Source organism: Bacillus rossius, chromosome 1 (assembly GCF_032445375.1).
Source record: "Bacillus rossius redtenbacheri isolate Brsri chromosome 1, Brsri_v3, whole genome shotgun sequence".
NCBI classification, from domain to species: Eukaryota; Metazoa; Arthropoda; class Insecta; order Phasmatodea; family Bacillidae; genus Bacillus; species Bacillus rossius.
Window position 1 is genome coordinate 152,566,934 of NC_086330.1, and position 22,005 is coordinate 152,588,938.

Sequence of the window (22,005 nt, forward strand, 5' to 3'; positions counted from 1 at the left end):
AATGGTCGTCAAGTTCAAGGTCAAAGTAAAATTTCAAGAGCAAGGTCAAATTTCATGGTCAATGTCAAATTTCACGGTCAAGGTCAAAGTTCAAGGTAAAGGTCAAAGTTCAATGTTAACAGTATAGGTCAATGGTATGGTGAACAGAAAATTACACTAACATAACATCAGAACATTCTAGCAGACGAAAACAATATGGCTGACATTACATCATACCAGTTACGAAATACACCTTTGGTATTGGTGTTGAAAGGTCAGTCTGCAGGTGACTTCTGTGGAGGAAGGATCTGTCGAATTTTTTTTTGTTATTACAGGTTTCGAACCAAGGACGGGAATCGGTCTCATCAATCAGTAAATTAATAAGTTATTTAGTAACTAAACATTTGAAGTACAGAATTTTGAAAATATTGTTTTGTAATTTTTCGGAATTTCTAGCATTAAAATTGTTGATTTCCAAGATGACTGCGGTAACAAAACATGCAACATTAATAAAATATAATTTTGTGGCTGTAACGAATAGTGTAACGATGATATCGTAGTCAACCAAGATGGTAGGCATAATGAAACATGCAATATTTATATAATATAAGATGACAACCGTAACTTTATGTGCAACGGTGGTTTCTAAGTAATATTTTATTAAATTTTAATTAATTTTTTTTATAATTTTTAAGAATTTTCCTGCTTTTCTAACATAAAAATTATGGATTTTCAAGATGGCGGACATGACGTCATACAAGTTGACGATATATATCTTGACATAATTTGTGGGAGGTCAGATTTCCAGTGGCTTCCGTGGAGGAAGGACCTGATGTCATATTCTTATTTTTGACCTCGCTGTGTTCGAACCGAGGACTCCTAGCTCCATGGCATAAGTATACATTTAATTTTTTTAAATAATTTTTAAATAAAATTTTATTATTAAAGTCGGTTATTACATTTTTTAATGAATTTAAATTTTTCCCTATTTTCTAACATAAAAATTATAGATTTTCAAAATAGCGCCCGTAACGGAAATTGTAACAGAAACGTCATAATCCAAGATGCAGTCATGGTATCCTAATTCCTAGAAACGGCTTATCGGAGGCTTTATAAATGGATTCTTAAGCCGTTTCTAGGAATTTGTAATCTTTCTAAGGCAAAATGACTTGTGAGGTTTTCGAAATCTTAATTTTCGAATTGCGGAATTTTTTGAGAATTGTTGGCGGTTTTTATTTCCAAAAAATGGAAATTTTGGCTTATTTTGGACTAATTTAGGCTAATTTAGAAGGTCAAAGTTCAAGGTCAAGGTCATCCATGATGGCCACCGTGACATCAAAATCCAAGATGGCGGTCGGAACCAGGCACCTCGCGCCAGCGCCATGTTCCCGGAGGAACTAAACTAAACTACTCACAAGTGTCGACAATGTGTGTGATTAAGCAACTGTTCGGTTTCGTAATTGTAATACATCGTTGTCGCAGGCAGGTACCATCTAAGTTCTGGCGGTGAACTCAAATTACCGAAACAGTCATGGTACTGGGTCTTTTTTTTCAGTGCGTTCCATACCTTGTTGACGCATCTAAATTAATAATGGCACATTCGCTTGCGAATGTGTCTTGCATAAATACGCGTCCAAAAATGCGAATTTTCAATTTTCGAGCGTACTTAATTAAATCTATATTGGTGAGCGGACGTTTCAGCAGAGAACTTAAGATTTTTTCACTCGTAAATCATATGTGTAGAAGAGTACAAAACACACGGGACTCAAAGTCTGTTCGAATTGCTGTTTCGTAGCGTACCTACAGGCTATTCCCACGAAGATTTGCAAAAGCACAAGAAACTTCTAGAACTAACTATTGCACATTTTCGCGATAGCGATCCAAAAAGTGGCATATATAAAGACGAAGATCATGAATTAATTAACATTCTCACTAATCACTTCAGTGAACTAGCAGTACATGGTGGAGGTTTGAAAAAGCGATAAAGTGGTCAGAACTTTGACTATGTGTTTTGGGAAGACCCAAACGAATTAGTCGCTGGTAAGACTTTTACTTGCTTCGTTTAGTGCAAGAAGGTATCCGCACATTAACGAAATAGTCTCCATACTAGAAGAATTAAGGGAAGCTGGCTGGCTACATACAATGACTATCGGAATCGCTCGCCAACTTCCTGATCCTGCAATATGAAAATACTTTCGACGCATAGTCGTAGTACATGGACTTTATAATATATTCCAGGCTGACCTTGTTGAGATGATACCATATTCCCGAATGAATAAAGGTGCAAGTACATGAACAGTCATCGACGTGTATATCAAGTTCGCTTGGGCCAGATCTGTGAAATCTAAGAATGAAATCGATGTAACCATGGCCATGACAGACATTTTGCGTGATTGACTTGTACTGTCGCACCTGTAAACAGATCTCGGCAAATAATTCTATAATGCGACCTTCAAGCTTTTGATGAAGAAGTTTGGCATCAAGCACTACTCTACATTTAGTAATATCAAAGCCTCTGTTGTCGAAGATTTAAGAGAACTTTGCGCACCAAGATGTGGTAACAGTTCACGGCTAACAGAAATTACAAGTGGCTTGATATCTTGCCGAACTAATAAGCGAATACAATTCCAGGATGCATTCTACCATGAAAATGAAGCCCAAAGACGTAAATCATGATCAGTAGCATCGAACAGTGTTTTCCAACACGAAGAAGAAATATCCAAAGCACAAAGCATAGAGATAACGTCGTTTACATTGTGCGAATATCCAAGAACAATGACATCTTCAAGAAAGGTTTCACTGCGAATTGCAGTCCTGAACTTTTCATGTGGCTCACGTTTGCGAATCGGAGCCTAGTAACTACTACCTAAAAGTTATGGACTAAATGTTTATTCGTAGTGGCTTCTATGCCGAAGAGATTCAGCCTACGATGTATCCCGATATAAACTTGGTGCAGACGATTCTCAAACGAAAATTGGTCAATCCATAAAGTGATAGGGCTTCCACCTTGCAGTAATTCGTGGATAGCAGATGCATAAATCGAAAAATGCTAGTAATTTCCTTGTTTTTGTACTTGAAAAAATTATTTAATAAATTTTTTAGTATCAATTTTGTTTTTTTATTTTTCGATTCTATCACTTTAGTAGTATATAATAGGGCATACTAAAACAGGATGCAAATAGTGGATTGTGATTGTCGGTCAGCCATCTTGGATTGTGACGTCACGGCGCCATTTTTGACACAAAATTCCTCAAAATTCCTCAAAAATGACTCAAAAATCCCCGTTTTAAGAAAAAATTTCCCGTTTCAAGGGAAAAAAATGGCTTTCGAAAATACACAAAAGTCGTTTTGACTTAAAAACCATTAAATTCATAAAAGATGCTTAAGAATCCTTGTCTACAGCCTCCGATAAGCCTCTGACGTCATCTAGGATTATGACGTCACCGTTGCAATTTCCGTTACGGTCGTCATCTTGAAAATCTGTAATTTTTATGTTAGAAAATCGGAAATTTTTTTAAAAATCATTAAAAAATTTTTATCGAATAAATAATAAAAATCTTAAAAACCACTGTTGGACTTAACATTACTGTCGCCATCTTGGATTATATAAATATTGCATGTTTCGTTACACCTGCCATCTTGGTTGAGTACTAATTCATCGTTACACTTTATGTTACGACCATCATATTGGATCCTATTAATGTTGCAATACGGTTATGGTCGCCATTTTGAAATTTAGACGCCGTCTTGGAAATCCGTAATTTTTATTTTAGAAAATCGGGAAAAATCCCAAAATTCATCAAAAAATTAACTTAATACAATTCTGATTGATTATTTCGATTAAAATCCTTGGTTCGAAACCGGTCAAGGCAAAAAAAAAAAACACATCAGATCCTTCCTCCACAGAAGCCACCTACAGACTGACCTACCACCAATAACAAGGTATTTACCATCAGCTGGTATGACGTCATGTCCGCCATCTTGTTTTAGTCCGCTGGAGGCCGCCATCTTGTTTTCGTCTGCTAGAGTGTGCTGGCGACATGTTAGTATAATGTTCTGTTCACCATAACTTTAACCTCGTCTATTGACATTGAACTTTGTCATTGACCTTGAACTTTGACCTTGACCTTGAACTTTGACCTTTACCTTGACCTTGAATTTTTACCTTGACCTTGAACTTTGACCTTGGCCTTGAACTTTGACCTTGACCTTGAACTTTGACCATGACCTTTAAATTTGACCATGACCTTGATCTTTGACTTTGATCTTGACGTCCATCATGTATCCGTCGTATGTTCAGTACATGCTACCAGGAGCTACCACATGCTAGCGGTCATTACCACCATCATGTTTTCGTCTGCTGGAGGACACCATCTTGTGTGTACTCGTCTTACCATCATGCTAGTTTTATTATAACCTGCTACAGTGCAGTAATCATTTATTATTACTGAGGTGCCCGCCATCTTGAAATTTGGCCGCCATCTTGAAATCTTATTATTTAGCTAGAAATGCGGGGAAAAATCCAAAAGTCTCCGAAAAAATCAATTATTAATTTACAAATTGAATCGATGGATTCCTGTCCACGGTTCGATTCCTGACCAGTGACAGTTGTAACTAATTATTGAATAAATTTTAGATTCTGTTTTCCATTACCTTTCGCGGAGTTTATTAATCATTCTCTCTACGAAAAACAACTCAAGTCAATATACCTGACCAACGAATTAATACAGTGCCGATTAGCCTATTATGAAAGTCTAATTTTTCAATAATCTGAATAACCTATAAGCCATTCATGTACAAAGACACACATATAGATCAATTGTCTTCAGTCCATGAGACCGAGTCATGTAACTATCAGACTATAGGCTAGTCATTTCAGGACCGCATGACCTTCGTCGTTATCTAATTATATTCTATTAATCCATCGTGACATTTTTTATACATACTAAAGGACCAAGTGACCTTGAAAAATATTTAAGTAACACCAAGAGTATTTAAATTAGTTAATATTCAATCACTACATTTTGTACTACGTGCAATCAACAAAAAGGAAGGACTGACAACGAAACGACAGCACCACAAACGAAAAGGCAGCTAAAATGAAAGCACCGACAACGAAAAGGCAGCACCGCCAATGAAAAGGCAGCACATTTGGAAGCACCGCCATCTAAAAGGCAGCACATTTGGAAGCACCGTCAAGGAAAAGGCATGGACCGCAAGACCGGTGCATGCCAATATCAGACATATACACCATGAACTCAGTACACACAGGAAAACGGGATGTACACGCAGGAAAACGGAAAGTACATACAGGAAAACGGAATGTACACGCAGTAAAACGGAATAAACTCACAGGAAAACGGAATTTACACGCAGGATAACGGAATGTACACGCAGGAAAACGGACCATACATGCAGGAAAACGGAATGTTCACACAGGAAAACGGGAAGGTACACGCAGGAAAACGGAACTTACACACAGGAAACGGAACGTACACACAGGAAACGGAACGTACACACAGGAAACGGAACGTACACACAGGAAACGGAACGTACACACAGGAAACGGAACGTACACACAGGAAACGGAATGATCACAGGCTCCAATATTAATTGGCTCCAATATTCATTGTCTCCAATATTCATTGGCTCCAATATTCATTGGCTTCAATATTCATTGGCTCCATCAGTCATTGACACCAACAGTCTTTTGGTTCCAAAAGTCTTTTGGCTCCAAATATATTTGGCTAGAATTCTTCGAGTCTAAAGATTATGAGACCACATGGCTACGAGACTATAATGATCTAGCTGGTTACGAGTTATATATGGCTTGCGAGGCTACAGAGCTACGAAGCTTCTAGAAAACGAGTTTACGTCACTGCAAGGATAGAGGTCATCAAGTCTGAATGAGTACTTGACTACGAAGCTACTCGTCTACAAGACTCCAGTTGCCGTATCTGTCATCGACTGAATTTTCTCATTGTTCCAACTGCTCCATCAGCATTATGTCATAAGATTACAAGGTTGCTTGCTTACGTAGCTTCAAGTCTACGAGGCTCCAATACATCATGACTACGAGACTACGAGCCATGAGGTTACGAGTCTATGCGATTGCGAGCCTTCAAGGTTACGTGATCGCGAGGCTATAGGACTACGAAGCTTCCAAAAATCATGGTTACGAGACTGCGAGGCTACAATTCTACGAGGTCCCAAGACATAATGTCTACGCGACTACGAGCCATGAGGTTACGAGACTACGTGACTACGAATCTTCAAGTTTACGAGACTGCGAGGCTACAGAGCTACGAAGCCTCTAGAAAACGAGTTTATTTGTCTGCGTGGATACAGGAATACAAGTCTGCATGAGTTCTTGACTACGAAGCTACTCGTCTACAAGGCTCCAAATGCCACATCTGTTTTCGACGGAATTTTCTATTTTGCTACATCTGCACCATCAGCATTATGTTATAAGATTACAAGGCTACTTGCTTACGTAGCTTCAAGTCTACGAGGCTCCAATGCATCATGACTACGAGACTACGTGCCATGAGGTTACGAGACTATGCGATTGCAAGTCTTCAAGGTTACGTGATCGCGAGGCTATAGGACTACGAAGCTTCCAGAACGCATGGTTACGAGACTGCATGACTAATTGGCCGCGCAGCTACGTAACTTCATGTCTCTAACTGACTACAATAGCACTATTCAGTGGTGAGAGTTAATTTATATCATTCAAAGGTACTTGCTGCAAGTAGTTCTGCTTTTCAACATCAGATGACGACACGTGTTGCTTGCAGGTAAATAATATTTATTTCTTTTATGCGGGATGCTCACTATCGATCGCATAAGAAGGATGGCTTCGTTAGTCTCCAAGGAGAAGGAAGTTCGCCCTCCTGCTAGTGCTTCTCAGATTTCTCACGGTCCGCCATCTTGGATTGCGACGTTACGGCGGCCATCTTTGATGGGTGTGACCTTGACCTTTGACCGAAACCGCAGGAATGAATGCAAGCACACGGATTAACCATGAAAATATTGATAATAATAATCAGGAGCGCACGGAGAAAACCATTATAACATTGATAAGAATAATCAGAAGCACACGGAGAAAAACGACACATGTTTTCTTTGATATCATAAATTTACAGAAAAGAAAATAAAAATAAAAATATATTAATAAAAAATAAAAAAATAATAAACAGATTCTGCTAGCTTGTAAACTTATCATTGTTGAGCAAAGATAGAGTTCTAGTACAAGACAGAATTTTATGTATTTTTTTATTTTTTATTTTTCATTAATTTATTTTTATTTTTAAATATTTTTTTTCCTGTAATTTTATTATATCAAAGAAAACATGCGTCGTTTTTCTCCGTATGCTTCTGATTATTCTTATCAATATTATAATGGTTAATCAATGTTCTTGCGATCATTCCTGCGGTTTCGGTAAAAGGTCAAGGTCACACCCAACAAAGATGGCCGCCGTAACGTCGCAATCCAAGATGGCGGACCGTGAGAAATCTGAGAAGCACTAGCAGGAAGGGCGAACTTCCTTCTCCTAGGAGACTAACGAAGCCATCCTTCTTATGCGATCGATAGTGAGCATCCCGCATAAAAGAAATAAATATTATTTACCTGCAAGCAACACGTGTCGTCATCTGATGTTGAAAAGCAGAACTACTTGCAGCAAGTACCTTTGAATGATATAAATTAACTCTCACCACTGAATAGTGCTATTGTAGTCAGTTAGAGACATGAAGTTACGTAGCTGCGCGGCCAATTAGTCATGCAGTCTCGTAACCATGCGTTCTGGAAGCTTCGTAGTCCTATAGCCTCGCGATCACGTAACCTTGAAGACTTGCAATCGCATAGTCTCGTAACCTCATGGCACGTAGTCTCGTAGTCATGATGCATTGGAGCCTCGTAGACTTGAAGCTACGTAAGCAAGTAGCCTTGTAATCTTATAACATAATGCTGATGGTGCAGATGTAGCAAAATAGAAAATTCCGTCAAAGACAGATGTGGCATTTGGAGCCTTGTAGACGAGTAGCTTCGTAGTCAAGAACTCATGCAGACTTGTATTCCTGTATCCACGCAGACACATAAACTCGTTTTCTAGAGGCTTCGTAGCTCTGTAGCCTCGCAGTCTCGTAAACTTGAAGATTCGTAGTCACGTAGTCTCGTAACCTCATGGCTCGTAGTCGCGTAGACATTATGTCTTGGGACCTCGTAGAATTGTAGCCTCGCAGTCTCGTAACCATGCGTTCTGGAAGCTTCGTAGTCCTATAGCCTCGCGATCACGTAACCTTGAAGACTCGCAATCGCATAGACTCGTAACCTCATGGCTCATAGTCTCGTAGTCATGATGCATTGGAGCCTCGTAGACTTGAAGCTCTGTAAGCAAGCAACCTTGTAATCTTATAACATAATGCTGATGGAGCAGTTGGAAGAAAAGAGAAAATTCAGTCAAAGACAGATACTGCAACTGGAGCCTTGTAGACGAGTAGCTTCGTAGTCAAGTACTCATTCAGACTTGATGACCTCTATCCTCGCAGTGACGTAAACTCGTTTTCTAGAAGCTTCGTAGCTCTGTAGCCTCGCAAGCCATGTATATCTCGTAACCAGCTAGATCATTTTAGACTCGTAGCCATGTGGTCTCATAGTCTCTTAGACTCGAAGAATTCTAGCCAAATATATTTGGAGCCAAAAGACTTTTGGAACCAAAAGACTGTTGGTGTCAATGACTGATGAAGACAATGAATATTGAAGCCAATGAATATTGGAGCCAATGAATATTGGAGCCAATGAATATTGGAGCCAATGAATATTGGAGCCTGTGATAATTCCGTTTCCTGTGTGTACGTTCCGTTTCCTGTGTGTACGTTCCGTTTCCTGTGTGTTCGTTCCGTTTTTTGTGTGTACGTTGCGTTTCCTGTGTGTACGTTCTGTTTTCCTGCGTGTACATTCCGTTTTCCTGCGTGAACATTCCTTTTTCCTGCGTGTATGTTCCGTTTTCCTGCGTGTAGATTCTGTTTTCCTGCGTGTAAATGCCGTTTTCCTGTGTGTATATTCCGTTTTCCTGCGTGTACATTCTATTTTCCTGTATAAACGTTTCGTTTTCTGCGTGTACATTCCGTTTTCCTGCGTGTACGTTCCGTTTTCCTGCGTGTACTGAGTTCATGGTCTATAAGTCTGATATTGGCATGACCCGGTCTTGCGGTCCGTGCCTTTTCGTTGACGGTGCTTCCAAATGTGCTGTCTTTTAGATGGCGGTGCTTCCAAATGTGCTGCCTTTTCGTTGTCGGTGCTTCCAAATGAGCTGCCTTTTCGTTGGTGGTGCTGTCTTTTCGTTGTCAGTGCTTCCTTTTTGTTGATTGCGCGTAGTACAAAATGTAGTGATTGAATATTTACTTATTTAAAACCTCTTGGTGTTACTAAAATATTTTTCAAGGTCACTTGGTCCTTTAGTATGTATAAAAAATGTCTCGATGGATTAACCCTCTGATGCATACCCTAAAATTTATCACTTATTACATACCCTGGGTCTCTCAGGCCCACATACAAAATAATTACATTTAGATAGGTTTTTGTATATTTTCTACTCATTACCTTAGCACACTTTATTTTACACGAACTATTAATAAGTTATATACATCTGTATGAATGATTTTATAGCTTCATAAAATTTATCTGCCTTATTTATGATATTGTCAAAAATTCCATTTTGCAGTAGTAAATTTTTATGAAAGAAACTGTACTCAAATTACTTAGAAGCCTAATTTTTTCACACTTTATATTTACATAATATATTTATATACAACATACCGGTATATGAATGCACACATTTACAATAAATGAGATATTGTATCTGTACAACTTCTAACTTCAACACCTCCATTTAAAGCTTTCATGTTACACAAGGATAAGTTTTGGTTCAAAACATTATTCATTGTTCTAAATGCATTTTTGGCACACAATAAAGCTATGTTCCTTGCAAACATTGGTGGTGCATTTGCAGCAAATCATAGCACTCTTCCTGTCTTTTGATGAAGGGAAAATGGAACACCTTCTCCTTTTTGATAAACTAGATGCAGCAGTTACATTACTAGGTGCGTATTCTGTCTTGCCTATAAATTTTTCCATATCTTGTTGAATGAATTTCTGAAGAAATGGGTTGACTGCACATTTAGTCATGTGTGTATCATTTCCAATGATAGATCTTTGATAAAATGTCTCCTCTGGTGTGTGACCCCTTTATGGTAAGTAGAATGTTGAATTCTGAACAAAATGTAGGCATTGTGTGTGGCAATGTCCAGTATGTTACTCCAAATAACAACAGGCCATATCTTTGTCTTGCGTTTACAAGTATACATGCGTACTTTTTGGTCCATCAAGTCAACACCACCTTTTATAGAATTGTAATACTTAATAATTTCTAGTTTCTTCTTCGGATGCTATTGGTCAATGGCATTGTCATGGTACATTGTACTCAACAAAAGCACACACTTGTTTGTTTTTTTCGGGATGAAACTAACCATTGTCAAATTATCTTTCAATGCAAATTTTGAATTGTACAAAGGTTGATTTTTACACTCTTACAGTTCAATTGGAACATCTCGCTTATTTTGTCGCAAAGTTCCTACAGTTGTCAATTTTTTTTCTAGCAAGTATTCTGCTAGTGGAACACTGGTAAAGAAATTATCAGTTGTAATATTTCTTGATGTATTATGAAGGGGCACAACTGTTTTACTATATTGAGAGCCAAATTCTTCGTTGGCTTTTCTCCTTGTAATTTACCAGCATACATGCATCCATCAACAGCATAGCCAGTATCAGATTCGCACATCCAAAAAAAACTTAATCCCATAATTCCCAGGTTTTCTGGGCATGTATTGCACCAAGCTGCTACGCCCTCTGAATGAAACTAACTGTTCATCAATTATTACACACTCTGATGGTATTGCTGTGATATAAAGAGCTCACATACATACCGAACTGGGGCCAACTTATCTGTTTGCAGCCTGGATTCACGTGTGCGTTTGTCATCAAACCTCAAACACTTTCTTATTATTTCAAATCGGTTTACAGACATTGTTGCTCTGTAAATAGGGTTTGCACATTTATCTAAAAATATTTCACGAGCAGCAACATCCCAACTATTTGTAATATCTAAACACTAAATACATTTCTAAAAATTAAAACTGTACTTGTTAGATGTGAATACGGTAACCAACTGGTTTCTCATGTATGTGTAGCAAGCTACTGCAATCTGGTGGCAAGCGATTACCAACTACTTAGTTCACAAAATTAATCACAGATGACTGGTGGTATGTTTATCCAGATAGCTGTGCGCATAACAATGTTAAAAAAGTTATGAATTTTTACATTTATCACCACTGCAATAATTACAAAATAGAAAACATAATATTCGAATACTAGTGAGATTCATATATTTTGTCCCAAGTATTAAAAATTGTATCTAATTATTGTATGTAATAAAAACAGTTACATCACAGTAGTACAGCATAATTTCACTAGAAGGGTTTATTTGGTGTTTACATATGAATAAATAACTTGTACAAAAATTCAAGGCTAGAAAATAAAATCATTCAATAGTTTGATATATTGATTTATTTTATAAAAATAAATGTGTTATAAATATGTTGTAATTGATCAGGAGAGTTAGCTAAAGTAATTTTTGTTAACCAAATAAAAATACATCAACATTAATTAATATTACATGTCAAAGAAAATTAATTTTATACAGGGCCTGCGGGACCCAGGGTATGTAAAACCGGCGTACAGACATAAATAATTTTTTATAAGAAAAATATTGTACTAATTTTTTTTGTAAGTACATGAAAACTAATGAAAAACATCAATCGAGGATTACATAAATTCACAAATATATTGCTTTTCACATATAACTGAAATATCCACAGTAATAACTCAATGGGCCTCCAAGACCCAGGGTATGCATCACAGGGTTAATAGAATATAATAGGATAACGACGAAGGTCATGTGGTCCTGAAATGACTAGCCTATACGTCTGATAATGTCATGACTCGGTCTCATGGACTGAAGACAATTGATTTATATGTGTGGCTTTGTACATGAACGGCTTATAGGTTATTCAGATTATTGAAAAATTAGACTTTCATAATAGGCTAATCGGCACTGTATTAATTCGTTGGTCAGGTATATTGACTTGAGTTGTTTTTCGTAGAGAGAATGATTAATAAACTCCGCGAAAGGTAATGGAAAACAGAATCTAAAATTTATTCAATAATTAGTTACAACTGTCTCTGGTCAGGAATCGAACCGTGGACAGGAATCCATCGATTCAATTTGTAAATTAATAATTGATTTTTTCGGAGACTTTTGGAATTTTCCCCGCATTTCTAGCTAAATAATTACATGATTTCAAGATGGCGGCCAAATTTCAAGATGGCGGGCACCTCAGTAATAATAAATGATTACTGCACTGTAGCAGGTTATAATAAAACTAGCATGATGGTAAGACGAGTACACACAAGAAGGTGTCCTCCAGCAGACAAAAACATGATGGTGGCAATGACCGCTAGCATGTGGTAGCTCCTGGTAGCATGTACTGAACATACGACGGATCCATGATGGACGTCAAGATCAAAGTCAAAGATCAAGGTCATGGTCAAATTTAAAGGTCATGGTCAAAGTTCAAGGTCAAGGTCAAAGTTCAAGGCCAAGGTCAAAGTTCAAGGTCAAGGTAAAAATTCAAGGTCAAGGTAAAGGTCAAAGTCAAGGTCAAGGTCAAAGTTCAATGTCAATGACAAAGTTCAATGTCAATAGACGAGGTTAAAGTTATGGTGAACAGAACATTATACAAACATGTCGCCAGCACACTCTAGCAGACGAAAACAAAATGGCGGCCTCCAGCGGACGAAAACAAGATGGCGGACATGACGTCATACCAGCTGATGGTAAATACCTTGTTATTGGTGGTGGTAGGTCAGTCTGTAGGTGGCTTCTGTGGAGGAAGGATCTGATGTGTTTTTTTTTTTTTGCCTTGACCGGTTTCGAACCAAGGACGTGAATCGAAATTATCATTCAGAATTGTATTAAGTTAATTTTTTGATGAATTTTGGAATTTTTCCCGATTTTCTAAAATAAAAATTACGGATTTCCAAGACGGCGTCTAAATTTCAAAATGGCGACCATAACGGTAATACCAACATTAATAGGATCCAATATGTTGGTCGTAACATAAAGTGTAACGATGACAGTACTCAACCAAGATGGCAGGTGTAACGAAATATGCAACATTTATATAATCCAAGATGGCGACCGTAACCTTAAGTCCAACAGTGGTTTTTAAGATTTTTATTATTTATTCGATTAAAATTTTTTTAATGATTTTTAAAAAAATTTCCGATTTTCTAACATAAAAATTACAGATTTTCAAGATGACGACCGTAACGGAAATTGCAACGGTGACGTCATAATTCTAGATGACGTCAGAGGCTTATCGGAGGATGTAGACAAGGATTCTTAAGCCTCTTTTAGGAATTTCGTGGTTTTTAAGGCAAAACGACTTTTGTGTTTTTCGAAATCCTAATTTTTCCCTCGAAACGGGAATATTTCCCTCGAAAACGGGAAATTTTATTCTTAAAACGGGGATTTTTGAGTCATTTTGAGTCATTTTTGAGGAATTTTAAGGAATTTTGTGTCAAAAATGGCGCCGTGACGTCACAATCCAAGATGGCTGACCGACAATCACAATCCACTATTTGCATCCTGTTTTAGGATGCCCTATTATATACTACTCGCTTTTTTTTAGTAATTTTAATGAAATACTATTTTTTACATAATTTTTTTTTTCATCTTTCGAGGATCTAACTCAGGTGACTGAATCAATCATTATTTTAACAAGCTTTTTTAATGATTTTTGGAATTTTTCCCGATTTTATAGTTTAATAATTAGAGCTATTCAAGAAGGTAGGGACCCAGGCAATGAATGATTTCTAAACTCTAGTGGGTTAAAATTAAACTAATATGTTAGCAGCACCCTTTAGCAAACTAAAATAATATGTCGGATGCAAGATGGCAGCCTCCATCAGACGAAAACAAGATGGCCACCATGATGCCATACTGGCATACTGGAATTAGTGGTGGGAGCTCAGTCCGCTAGTTTCTTCCATGGAGGAAGGATCCATTGACAATTTAATTGATTTATCTCATTGGATTCGAACCAGGGACACAATGATTTTTTTTATTAAAAATTAGTTAAGTAATTTTTTATTAATTTTAAAATTTCTCCCATTAAAATCAGAAAATAATTACGGATTTTCAAGATGATGGTCGTAACGAAGATTAAAAATTTATTGAATCGAAGACGGCAACTGTAACGAAAATTGCAACAGTGTATCATAAGATGGCAGTAGGTATGTTTTGTAAACCAAGATGGCGGGAAAACAAAATTGTGGATCCAAGATGGCGAAAAAAAGGTTAGATCCCAAATGGCGGATTCAAAATGGTCACTGGGGTCAAGGTCTAAGGTCAAAGTCAAGTTCATTCAAGATGGCCGCCTTTATGTCACAATCCTAGATGGTGGCCGGCTCCACGCACTTCAGCCTGGAACCTGTCCCCGGAGGAACGTATGTATGTGTGTGTGTGTGTGTGTGTGTGTGTGTGTGTGTATATATATATATATATATATATATATATATATATATACATTACATACATACATACATACACACTACTCAAGGCCAACATGTGCCATAAATAGCTTTACTTTTTTCAGGTGAAAATTTAATTTTACCTGGCTATTGACATGCTCTAGTTACAACTAATACTTACGAATATGATTCGAGTCAAAACATAAAACTTAAATATTTAATATTTATTTATGTAACAAAAACCCATGTAAACGTACAATCAAACGCACGTGGCATTTTTACAATATCTGATTTTGACAGTTATTGGCACAAATTGTAGGCAAATCAAAGTCTATTGATCGTTTACTCTATGCCATGGTTTATGAACTATTCCCAACAGCTTTTTATTTTGTTAGCGCGTTATAGGACGAAAAACCAGCTAACGGAACGATAAAATAGAAAATTTCAAACGAAAATTTAAGGTTGACAATGAGAACTTAGGATTGCATGGTTGACTTGCATTGCTGTTGTACTCCTGCGTTTTTCCTCGGTGTTCTAGATGTAAAAGTACCCGAATTACAGCCTTTCAGTACCTACACAATAACATGTTTTGTAAAGGGAACAGAAATATTAATTTTAAATTACAAAAATATTTATTAATTTGTACATTGACATTAAAACAGAAGTACACTAAAAAATTGTAGTACTACTGAGTTTCAGAATCTTACCCGGGAATTTATGCTTCGTGTGTTGTCCTAAAATTCCCTGAATAACTTTTAAGTATTAACTGCGTACATAATAAGCATGGTACAGTAAAATAAACTCAAAAAGTTAAATATTCGATTATCTTGTATTAGATTTAAAAGAATTATTATTGAATGAAACATCAATTAAAATATAAAATTATGCGTCAGTTTTCATAAGAGATAATCAGTATTATCTCGAAATACATATCTCATATGTGCAATTAATCACAACCATGTGTTGTAAAAATTTACAATATCTTTCTTGTAGTATTATAAACATTTCTTGGCAACTGGTTTCCAAAGGAATCTTTTGTAAAAGTGTATACAATATGTTTTATGTGTACTACAGTTTTTCCCACTCATTCTTTACGTCAACGCTCCATTCTCATTTCATCATCCCTCATTGTTTCTTATAACCCTGTTGCCCCAGAGACCTTCAGTCATTACTTGAAGCCCAGTATATGCAAGGTAAGGATTAGGTAAGGATGGGTATTTTGTAATTAGTAGCTTGGCTTCTGGGTTGTAGCCGCGTCCTTGGTGAATAATTCACCGACGTTTCGGTCGACATTGCAGTCGCCATCATCAGAGAGCAGTTAGCTACTCAGTAGGTAACTGCTCCCTAAATTACATTTGTTATTCTGTCGGAAACATTACAGACACTTGCGCACCTGTTTTTTACACTTAGAGAATACCTGTAGTAGAAAAAGAAATGCAAACTAGATATAGTGTTAAATTTACAGAAATAGCCCTTAACTAGTAGTAATGAAGATAAAATAAAAGTATCACGACGGCATGTGAGACCCCACCATGAGCAAAAGTAGGTAGAATAAAAAAAATCGCCCTTAAATGTATTTCTCGAATGTGAATAATGTTGAAGTAAGCAAAAATAAAATTGTCTCCTATATTTTACAATCAATCCGTTCACTTGAAAATCAATTTTTGGAGAAACATGTCATATCATGGTAATGATGATGGTAATGGTGATGATGGTGGTTATGGTGAGTATGATGGCGATGGTGAAGACGGCAATGGTGATGATAGTTATGATGATGGCAATGGTAATGGTGATGGTTTTGGTGATATTTATGGTAATGGTGATAATAGTAATGGTGAGGATGATGGTGATGGTGATGGTGACGATGATGGTGATGATGAGGATTGTGGTGATGGTGAGGATTATGGTGATGGTGAGGATTATGGTGATGGTGATGATGGTGATAGTGGTTATGGTGATAGTGATACTAATGATGATAGTGATAGTGATGTTAATGATGATGGTAATAGGGTAACATGGTCTGAATCGGATCAAAAAATGCAAAACACTCAATTAAGAACACCAAAATACAAAGTACTAAATAATTATGCTATCAGAAGAAAGATTGGTTAATTTAATACAGATTACACTAATAAAACAAATTTTGCTTAAAATATTTTCCAAGCAACGAGGTCATATATCAAACCCTGCAATTGACCCTATTCGCCCAAGGTTAATTGCGAATAGGGTCACTAAATAGGGCGAATCGGGTCAGCAACAAACACTAGAAAATAAATACAAAAACTGAAAAAAAAATTATATAAAATAATATTTGTCTAATTTTACCTAAACATATTACTTTGGTTTGTGTTGAACTTGAGTTTTGACATAAAATTCTCAACATGACCATATTCCAAAAACCTGCTCTAGTTACCATTTTAAAAATTAAGCTAATTTCTATGGTATTAACACTACTTACCTACAACAGTAAAAAAAAGACACAAAGAAACTGCATTGAAAATAAAAGTTACATTATAAACAAATTTTTTCAAGTAAATATAAAATGTAATAAAAATGCAAATTGCTACATTGTTGCAATGTTACTATGAAGAAAAATAGCCTATTGCAGATAAACAACCTAATTTACAAATAAAAGTACACTTGTAAATTAATACTGGTTATATTAAGAGTAACATGTTTATAAAAAGTTATAGTAAATAAAGTCTTACTTGTTTAACTTTGTTAGTTTATGTAAAACATCTGCCACAAACAAATGACTTTTTCCCTTCTGCTCCTACACAAAGTTCGTGATACCATTCTTTGCCTTTTTGACACTGTATCCAGTCTCCTTTGGCGATGGATCGTGGATCTGAATACTTTAGGTTACAGAAACAGCATGCAGTATCGTTTTCTTCATCTGCGGATTTACAGCTGCTGCGATGATAGTCATCGTCACTACGCCTGCCAATTTTTCTCTTAGTGCAAGTGTTATTCCATTGTTGTTTATTTTGGCCTGGTTCATTGTGTTCCACAGTCTCATTTCTGTTCTTACCTAACTTTCTAGACTTTGTTTCAACAATGAAGTCTGGGGAAGTAAGTAATTTAGCTGTTTGTTTTCTTGCTGTTCGTTTTCTTTTTTGCACTTGTTTCACTGGAGTAAGCAAGAGATCGTGAAAACTTGTTTTAGGTCTGCTAGGGCTAGGAAAGCAAACAGTACCAGGACTGTTTAAGGGTTCCAGGACTGCTCCAGAAGTACCTTGAACTAGACCCTCAGATCTAGGTACATGTGCAGGCACAGTTTCTGTTTGGGTTTTGACAGCTATTTCTTCAGGCATTGAAACTTGCTCGCAGGCAGAAGATGGAAGATATTCATGGTTTTGAACTGCATCTTTATTTAAAGGATAAATCCCTGTAGACGCGAAACCACTCTCAGCAATTCTAGACGTGGCTGCCTGTGACCATGCAATCCTGAAAATTCCTCCAAAGTTAAATTTGGTTATTTTCCTTTCCCCGCCATGCTGCTGAACAAATTTGTTGCACGTTTCATTGTAAAATGTTTTTAAAGGTTTAAAAAAAGACCTGTCCAAAGGCTGGAGTCTGTGAGTCGTGTGACTGGGCAGACAAATGATGCTGATCAAATTTTTTTCACAGAACTCCAAAGCTTGGATGGATTTGTGAGAAGAATAACCATCTAGAACTAACAAACATCGACCAGCAACCCTAAATTTCTGAAAATGATGCAACCATTTCACAAAAGCCTCCTCATTAATCCAACCACTTTCAGTCATTATTACTTCCGTGCCATTTGGGAAACCATCTTTATATTCCTTATGATATCGCTTTCCTTTAAAAATTACAAATGGGGGAATATAATTCCCCACTGCATTGGTACAAGCCACAACAGTAACGTTCTCGCCTCTTTCAACACATGTTTGGCTGACAACTGTTGGTGAACCCTTCTGTGCCAAAATTTTGCTGGCTGGTTTATTATTCAGGGGGAAACCAGACTCATCGCAATTATAAATTGCTGCCGGACTTGTCATTAGTTGTAATTTGTTAAGCTGATTTTCCAACAATTCAAAATATTCGTTAACTTCGACTTTGTTTAGCCCTTCACAGCGAGAGAAAGAAAGAGCTTCTGGTTTACGCAGGCTAATGTCAGGGTGCCTTTCTAGAAATCCCGTCATAAAGTCTGGTCCTGCCATTTCACATTTTTTTGAAAATTTGTTTGGTATGTTATTTGCTTGAGCAAAAGAAAACGCGACTTTTCTTACATCTTTTCTTGTAACACCGAAACCACATTTAGAGAGTCGAACAATTCTGTCTTTTAATGCTAATTCCTGTTCGTGTGTAAAAGTTGTTTGTCCTCCTTTTTTTCTTAACTGCACTTTTACACCACGAGCATAACGCCGCTGAAGACACGAAAATGGCACGCCAAATGTCTTAGCTGCTGCGCGTTTACTAAGGTACCTGTTATTTACGGCTTCCATTGCTTCTCTCATATTTTCCTCACTCCACGTTTGCGTCGTTTTCCGCTTGTACTTGCCCATCTGTTAAAGAAAAAAAATACCACGTAAGTAAATCGCTCAATAAAAACCTTTTAAACAGATGACCCTTTTCGCCCTATGAACTCTGACCCGATTCACCCTAGTGACGCGAAAAATTCTAAATGTTAAGTTGGCTAAACTGACTGAAGCTAAAAACTAAACGGAAACATACAATTAATCGTTACTTTGTGTATTTGTTGCATGCATGACCCGCTGTGCTTAAATACTGATATTGGTTTTACTTTTCTGTGAAATAAAACTCACGAAAATAAGAAAACTGTTAAAAAGAGACACTCGTGAATTCTTACCTTTACAAAACTGCAGAAAATGGAAGAGCGAACGCACGATAACGTTGCATACTCATTCACAGCAGCGTTTTAGTTACGCTCTTCAACACTAGATAGCAGCAGCGACCTCTCTCCGTTTCGTTTACGAGAAATGACGCCGAGAACAAGAATGACCCGATTCGGCCCCTGACCCGATTCAAACCATGTTACCCTATAGATATTAACAGTGTTGATGTTAATGGTGATGTTAATGCTGATGACAATGTTGATAGTAATTGTAAAGATTATTTTGGCAATGATGATATTGGTTGGCAATGATGATATTGGTTGGTAATGATGATATTGGTGGTGGTGATGATATTGGTGACAGTGATAGTGTAGATTTTAATAGTGATGATAATGGTGGTGATGATTATGGTGATATTGATAGTGATGGTAATAGTAATGATAATGGTGATAATGAAGATTATTGGGTGATCAGCCCGGAGGATGGTCTTAACACCCATCCATCGCTACGGGGAGAATGTTTATGATGACTAACCTATACACACTTGTTTGAAAGTAAATAAAGTGCCCATTTTTCAGGAAATCGATGAAGATTACATGTCGGACAATTGCGATGAAGATGAAAGTGCCGACAGCACTTCGTCATTTGTCAGCGAGCCCCCTGATTCGCCAAATCCATCTCATTGTGCCAAAGGCAATAACATTTCCGAAAGTAAGCCTATTTTGCATTTCAGAGGTTTAAATTTAGATATAATATAATACTTATAAAGTTTTGGTCTTTCAGTTAAATCAATTTTGATTATAACCTTAAATAATTCTTATTAAAATTTACACGTAGTATCAGTAGCAGAGTGTATTTGTTGCGTCCCATTAAGCATGCTAATCCACTTGATGACAATCAGGAGTGTATGGTTTCGAATATCCATGGGAGCAGGATGTTTCCAATACCTGATAAAATTATTTCTTTCAAATAGTTAGGGTTAACATACCAGACAAAAATGTATGGAAAATAATGATGTTACCCTAATTATTCCAAAAAAATAATTTGTGACATCAACAAGTTTTGCGGGGGTTGTAGAACTTGGATTCATTAAACATTATCCACGCTCAGTGTTCCATCTTAAGTACTTTCTCTATAATATGCAATGGACCAGTTGTTCAGCTCCAAATTCAAAGGTGTGTAACAGTCTTGGGAAGAACTATAGATCATATGTTGTATTACATTATTAATTTTTACTTTCGTATTAACTCTGCAGCGAAAGTTATTCTAATTGTAACTTACCCAGTGTAAATCAATCAAAGCTAAATGAACTTGGTTTTATTCTTGTTTATTTAATATTTAAGGTGGATAAATCACTTTCATCGAGAATATTACTGCACTTTCTCATAATTTACATGACATATAAAATATTAAAAATTAAAACTCGCCATTATAAACAGAATCCTCTTAATATGCTGTAACTAGAAGTGTGAGTGGCTTTTGACGTTACTCGTGTGTGGTAAAAATATAAAAACTAATAATTACTTTTACTAATGGTTATAATCATTTCCAAATTACTGAACCTTTTTTGGTTAATTTTGGGACAGCAGCAACATTATGTAAGGCCACCGTGTGACTTTATTTTGTAGACTTATTTTAAATTATGCTATTAAATTATAAATAAATACAGTTTGTCATATATAATTTATTCCTGTAAATTTATTCCAATATTTCTTGTGTATTTGTTGTTGGGTCACAGGATTTCTCACCAGCTGTAAATTGTCACGCAATTACTCATAATTATTAATATTGGCATGAATTTTTACAGATAGTCAAAATAATAATATATAATAATTAGGATGCAAACGTTGAGAAAATTCCGGAAAAGTTTATATACAAGAGAAATGACAAGAAAAAAATCAGCATGGCCAGTGATACAAGCCTTGAGTGAAGATTGTTACGAATATCCTTTACTCTTAACATGACTGGTGATTGAGGGATAAGAAAGAGATGTTAAGAACTCATGCAGAATGCGGCAGAGGCCACATGACTGGTGATTGAAGGATAATATAGAGAGTTGATGAGAGCTCATGCAGAGCGTGGGGGAAGCAAAGTTACTAGTGATTGAAGGATGATACAGAGTGATGATGCGAGATCACGCAGTGTGTGGGAGAGGCAAAGTGACAGGTATTGAAGGATGAGACAGAGAGATGATGAGAGCTCACACAGAATGCGGGAGAGCTAACATGACTGGTGATAAAGGATGATACAGAGAGATGATGTGAGATAAAGCAGAGCGCGTGAGATGCAAAGTGAGTGGTGATTGAAGCATAAGACAGTTTGATAATGCGAGATTACGCAGAGGGCAGAAGATGCAAAGTGACTGGTGATTGAAGGATAATACAGAGAGATGATAAGAGCTCACGCAGAAGGCGGAAGAGGTGAACTGGATGTTTATATTGTGTTGATCTCTTCAGTCAAGACCTCCACACAGGGAAATCAACTTTTTGGAGTTTATTTCACAGTGTTAAAATAACCAAAAAGAAGATTGAAAAAAACCTATCGAATTTACAG

General features: G+C 36.7%; 1 protein-coding gene across 3 annotated transcripts in view; it reads left to right on the forward strand.

The window, feature by feature from the left end:
- Nucleotides 1–22,005, forward strand: part of LOC134529632 (uncharacterized) — a 78,201-nt gene that overhangs the window by 30,075 nt on the left and 26,121 nt on the right. For all 3 annotated transcript variants that reach the window (XM_063363935.1, XM_063363951.1, XM_063363942.1), the window contains one exon: nucleotides 20,031–20,163. In XM_063363935.1, coding sequence (XP_063220005.1) covers nucleotides 20,031–20,163 — 133 coding nt within the window. The remainder of the gene's footprint in view (nucleotides 1–20,030; nucleotides 20,164–22,005) is intronic.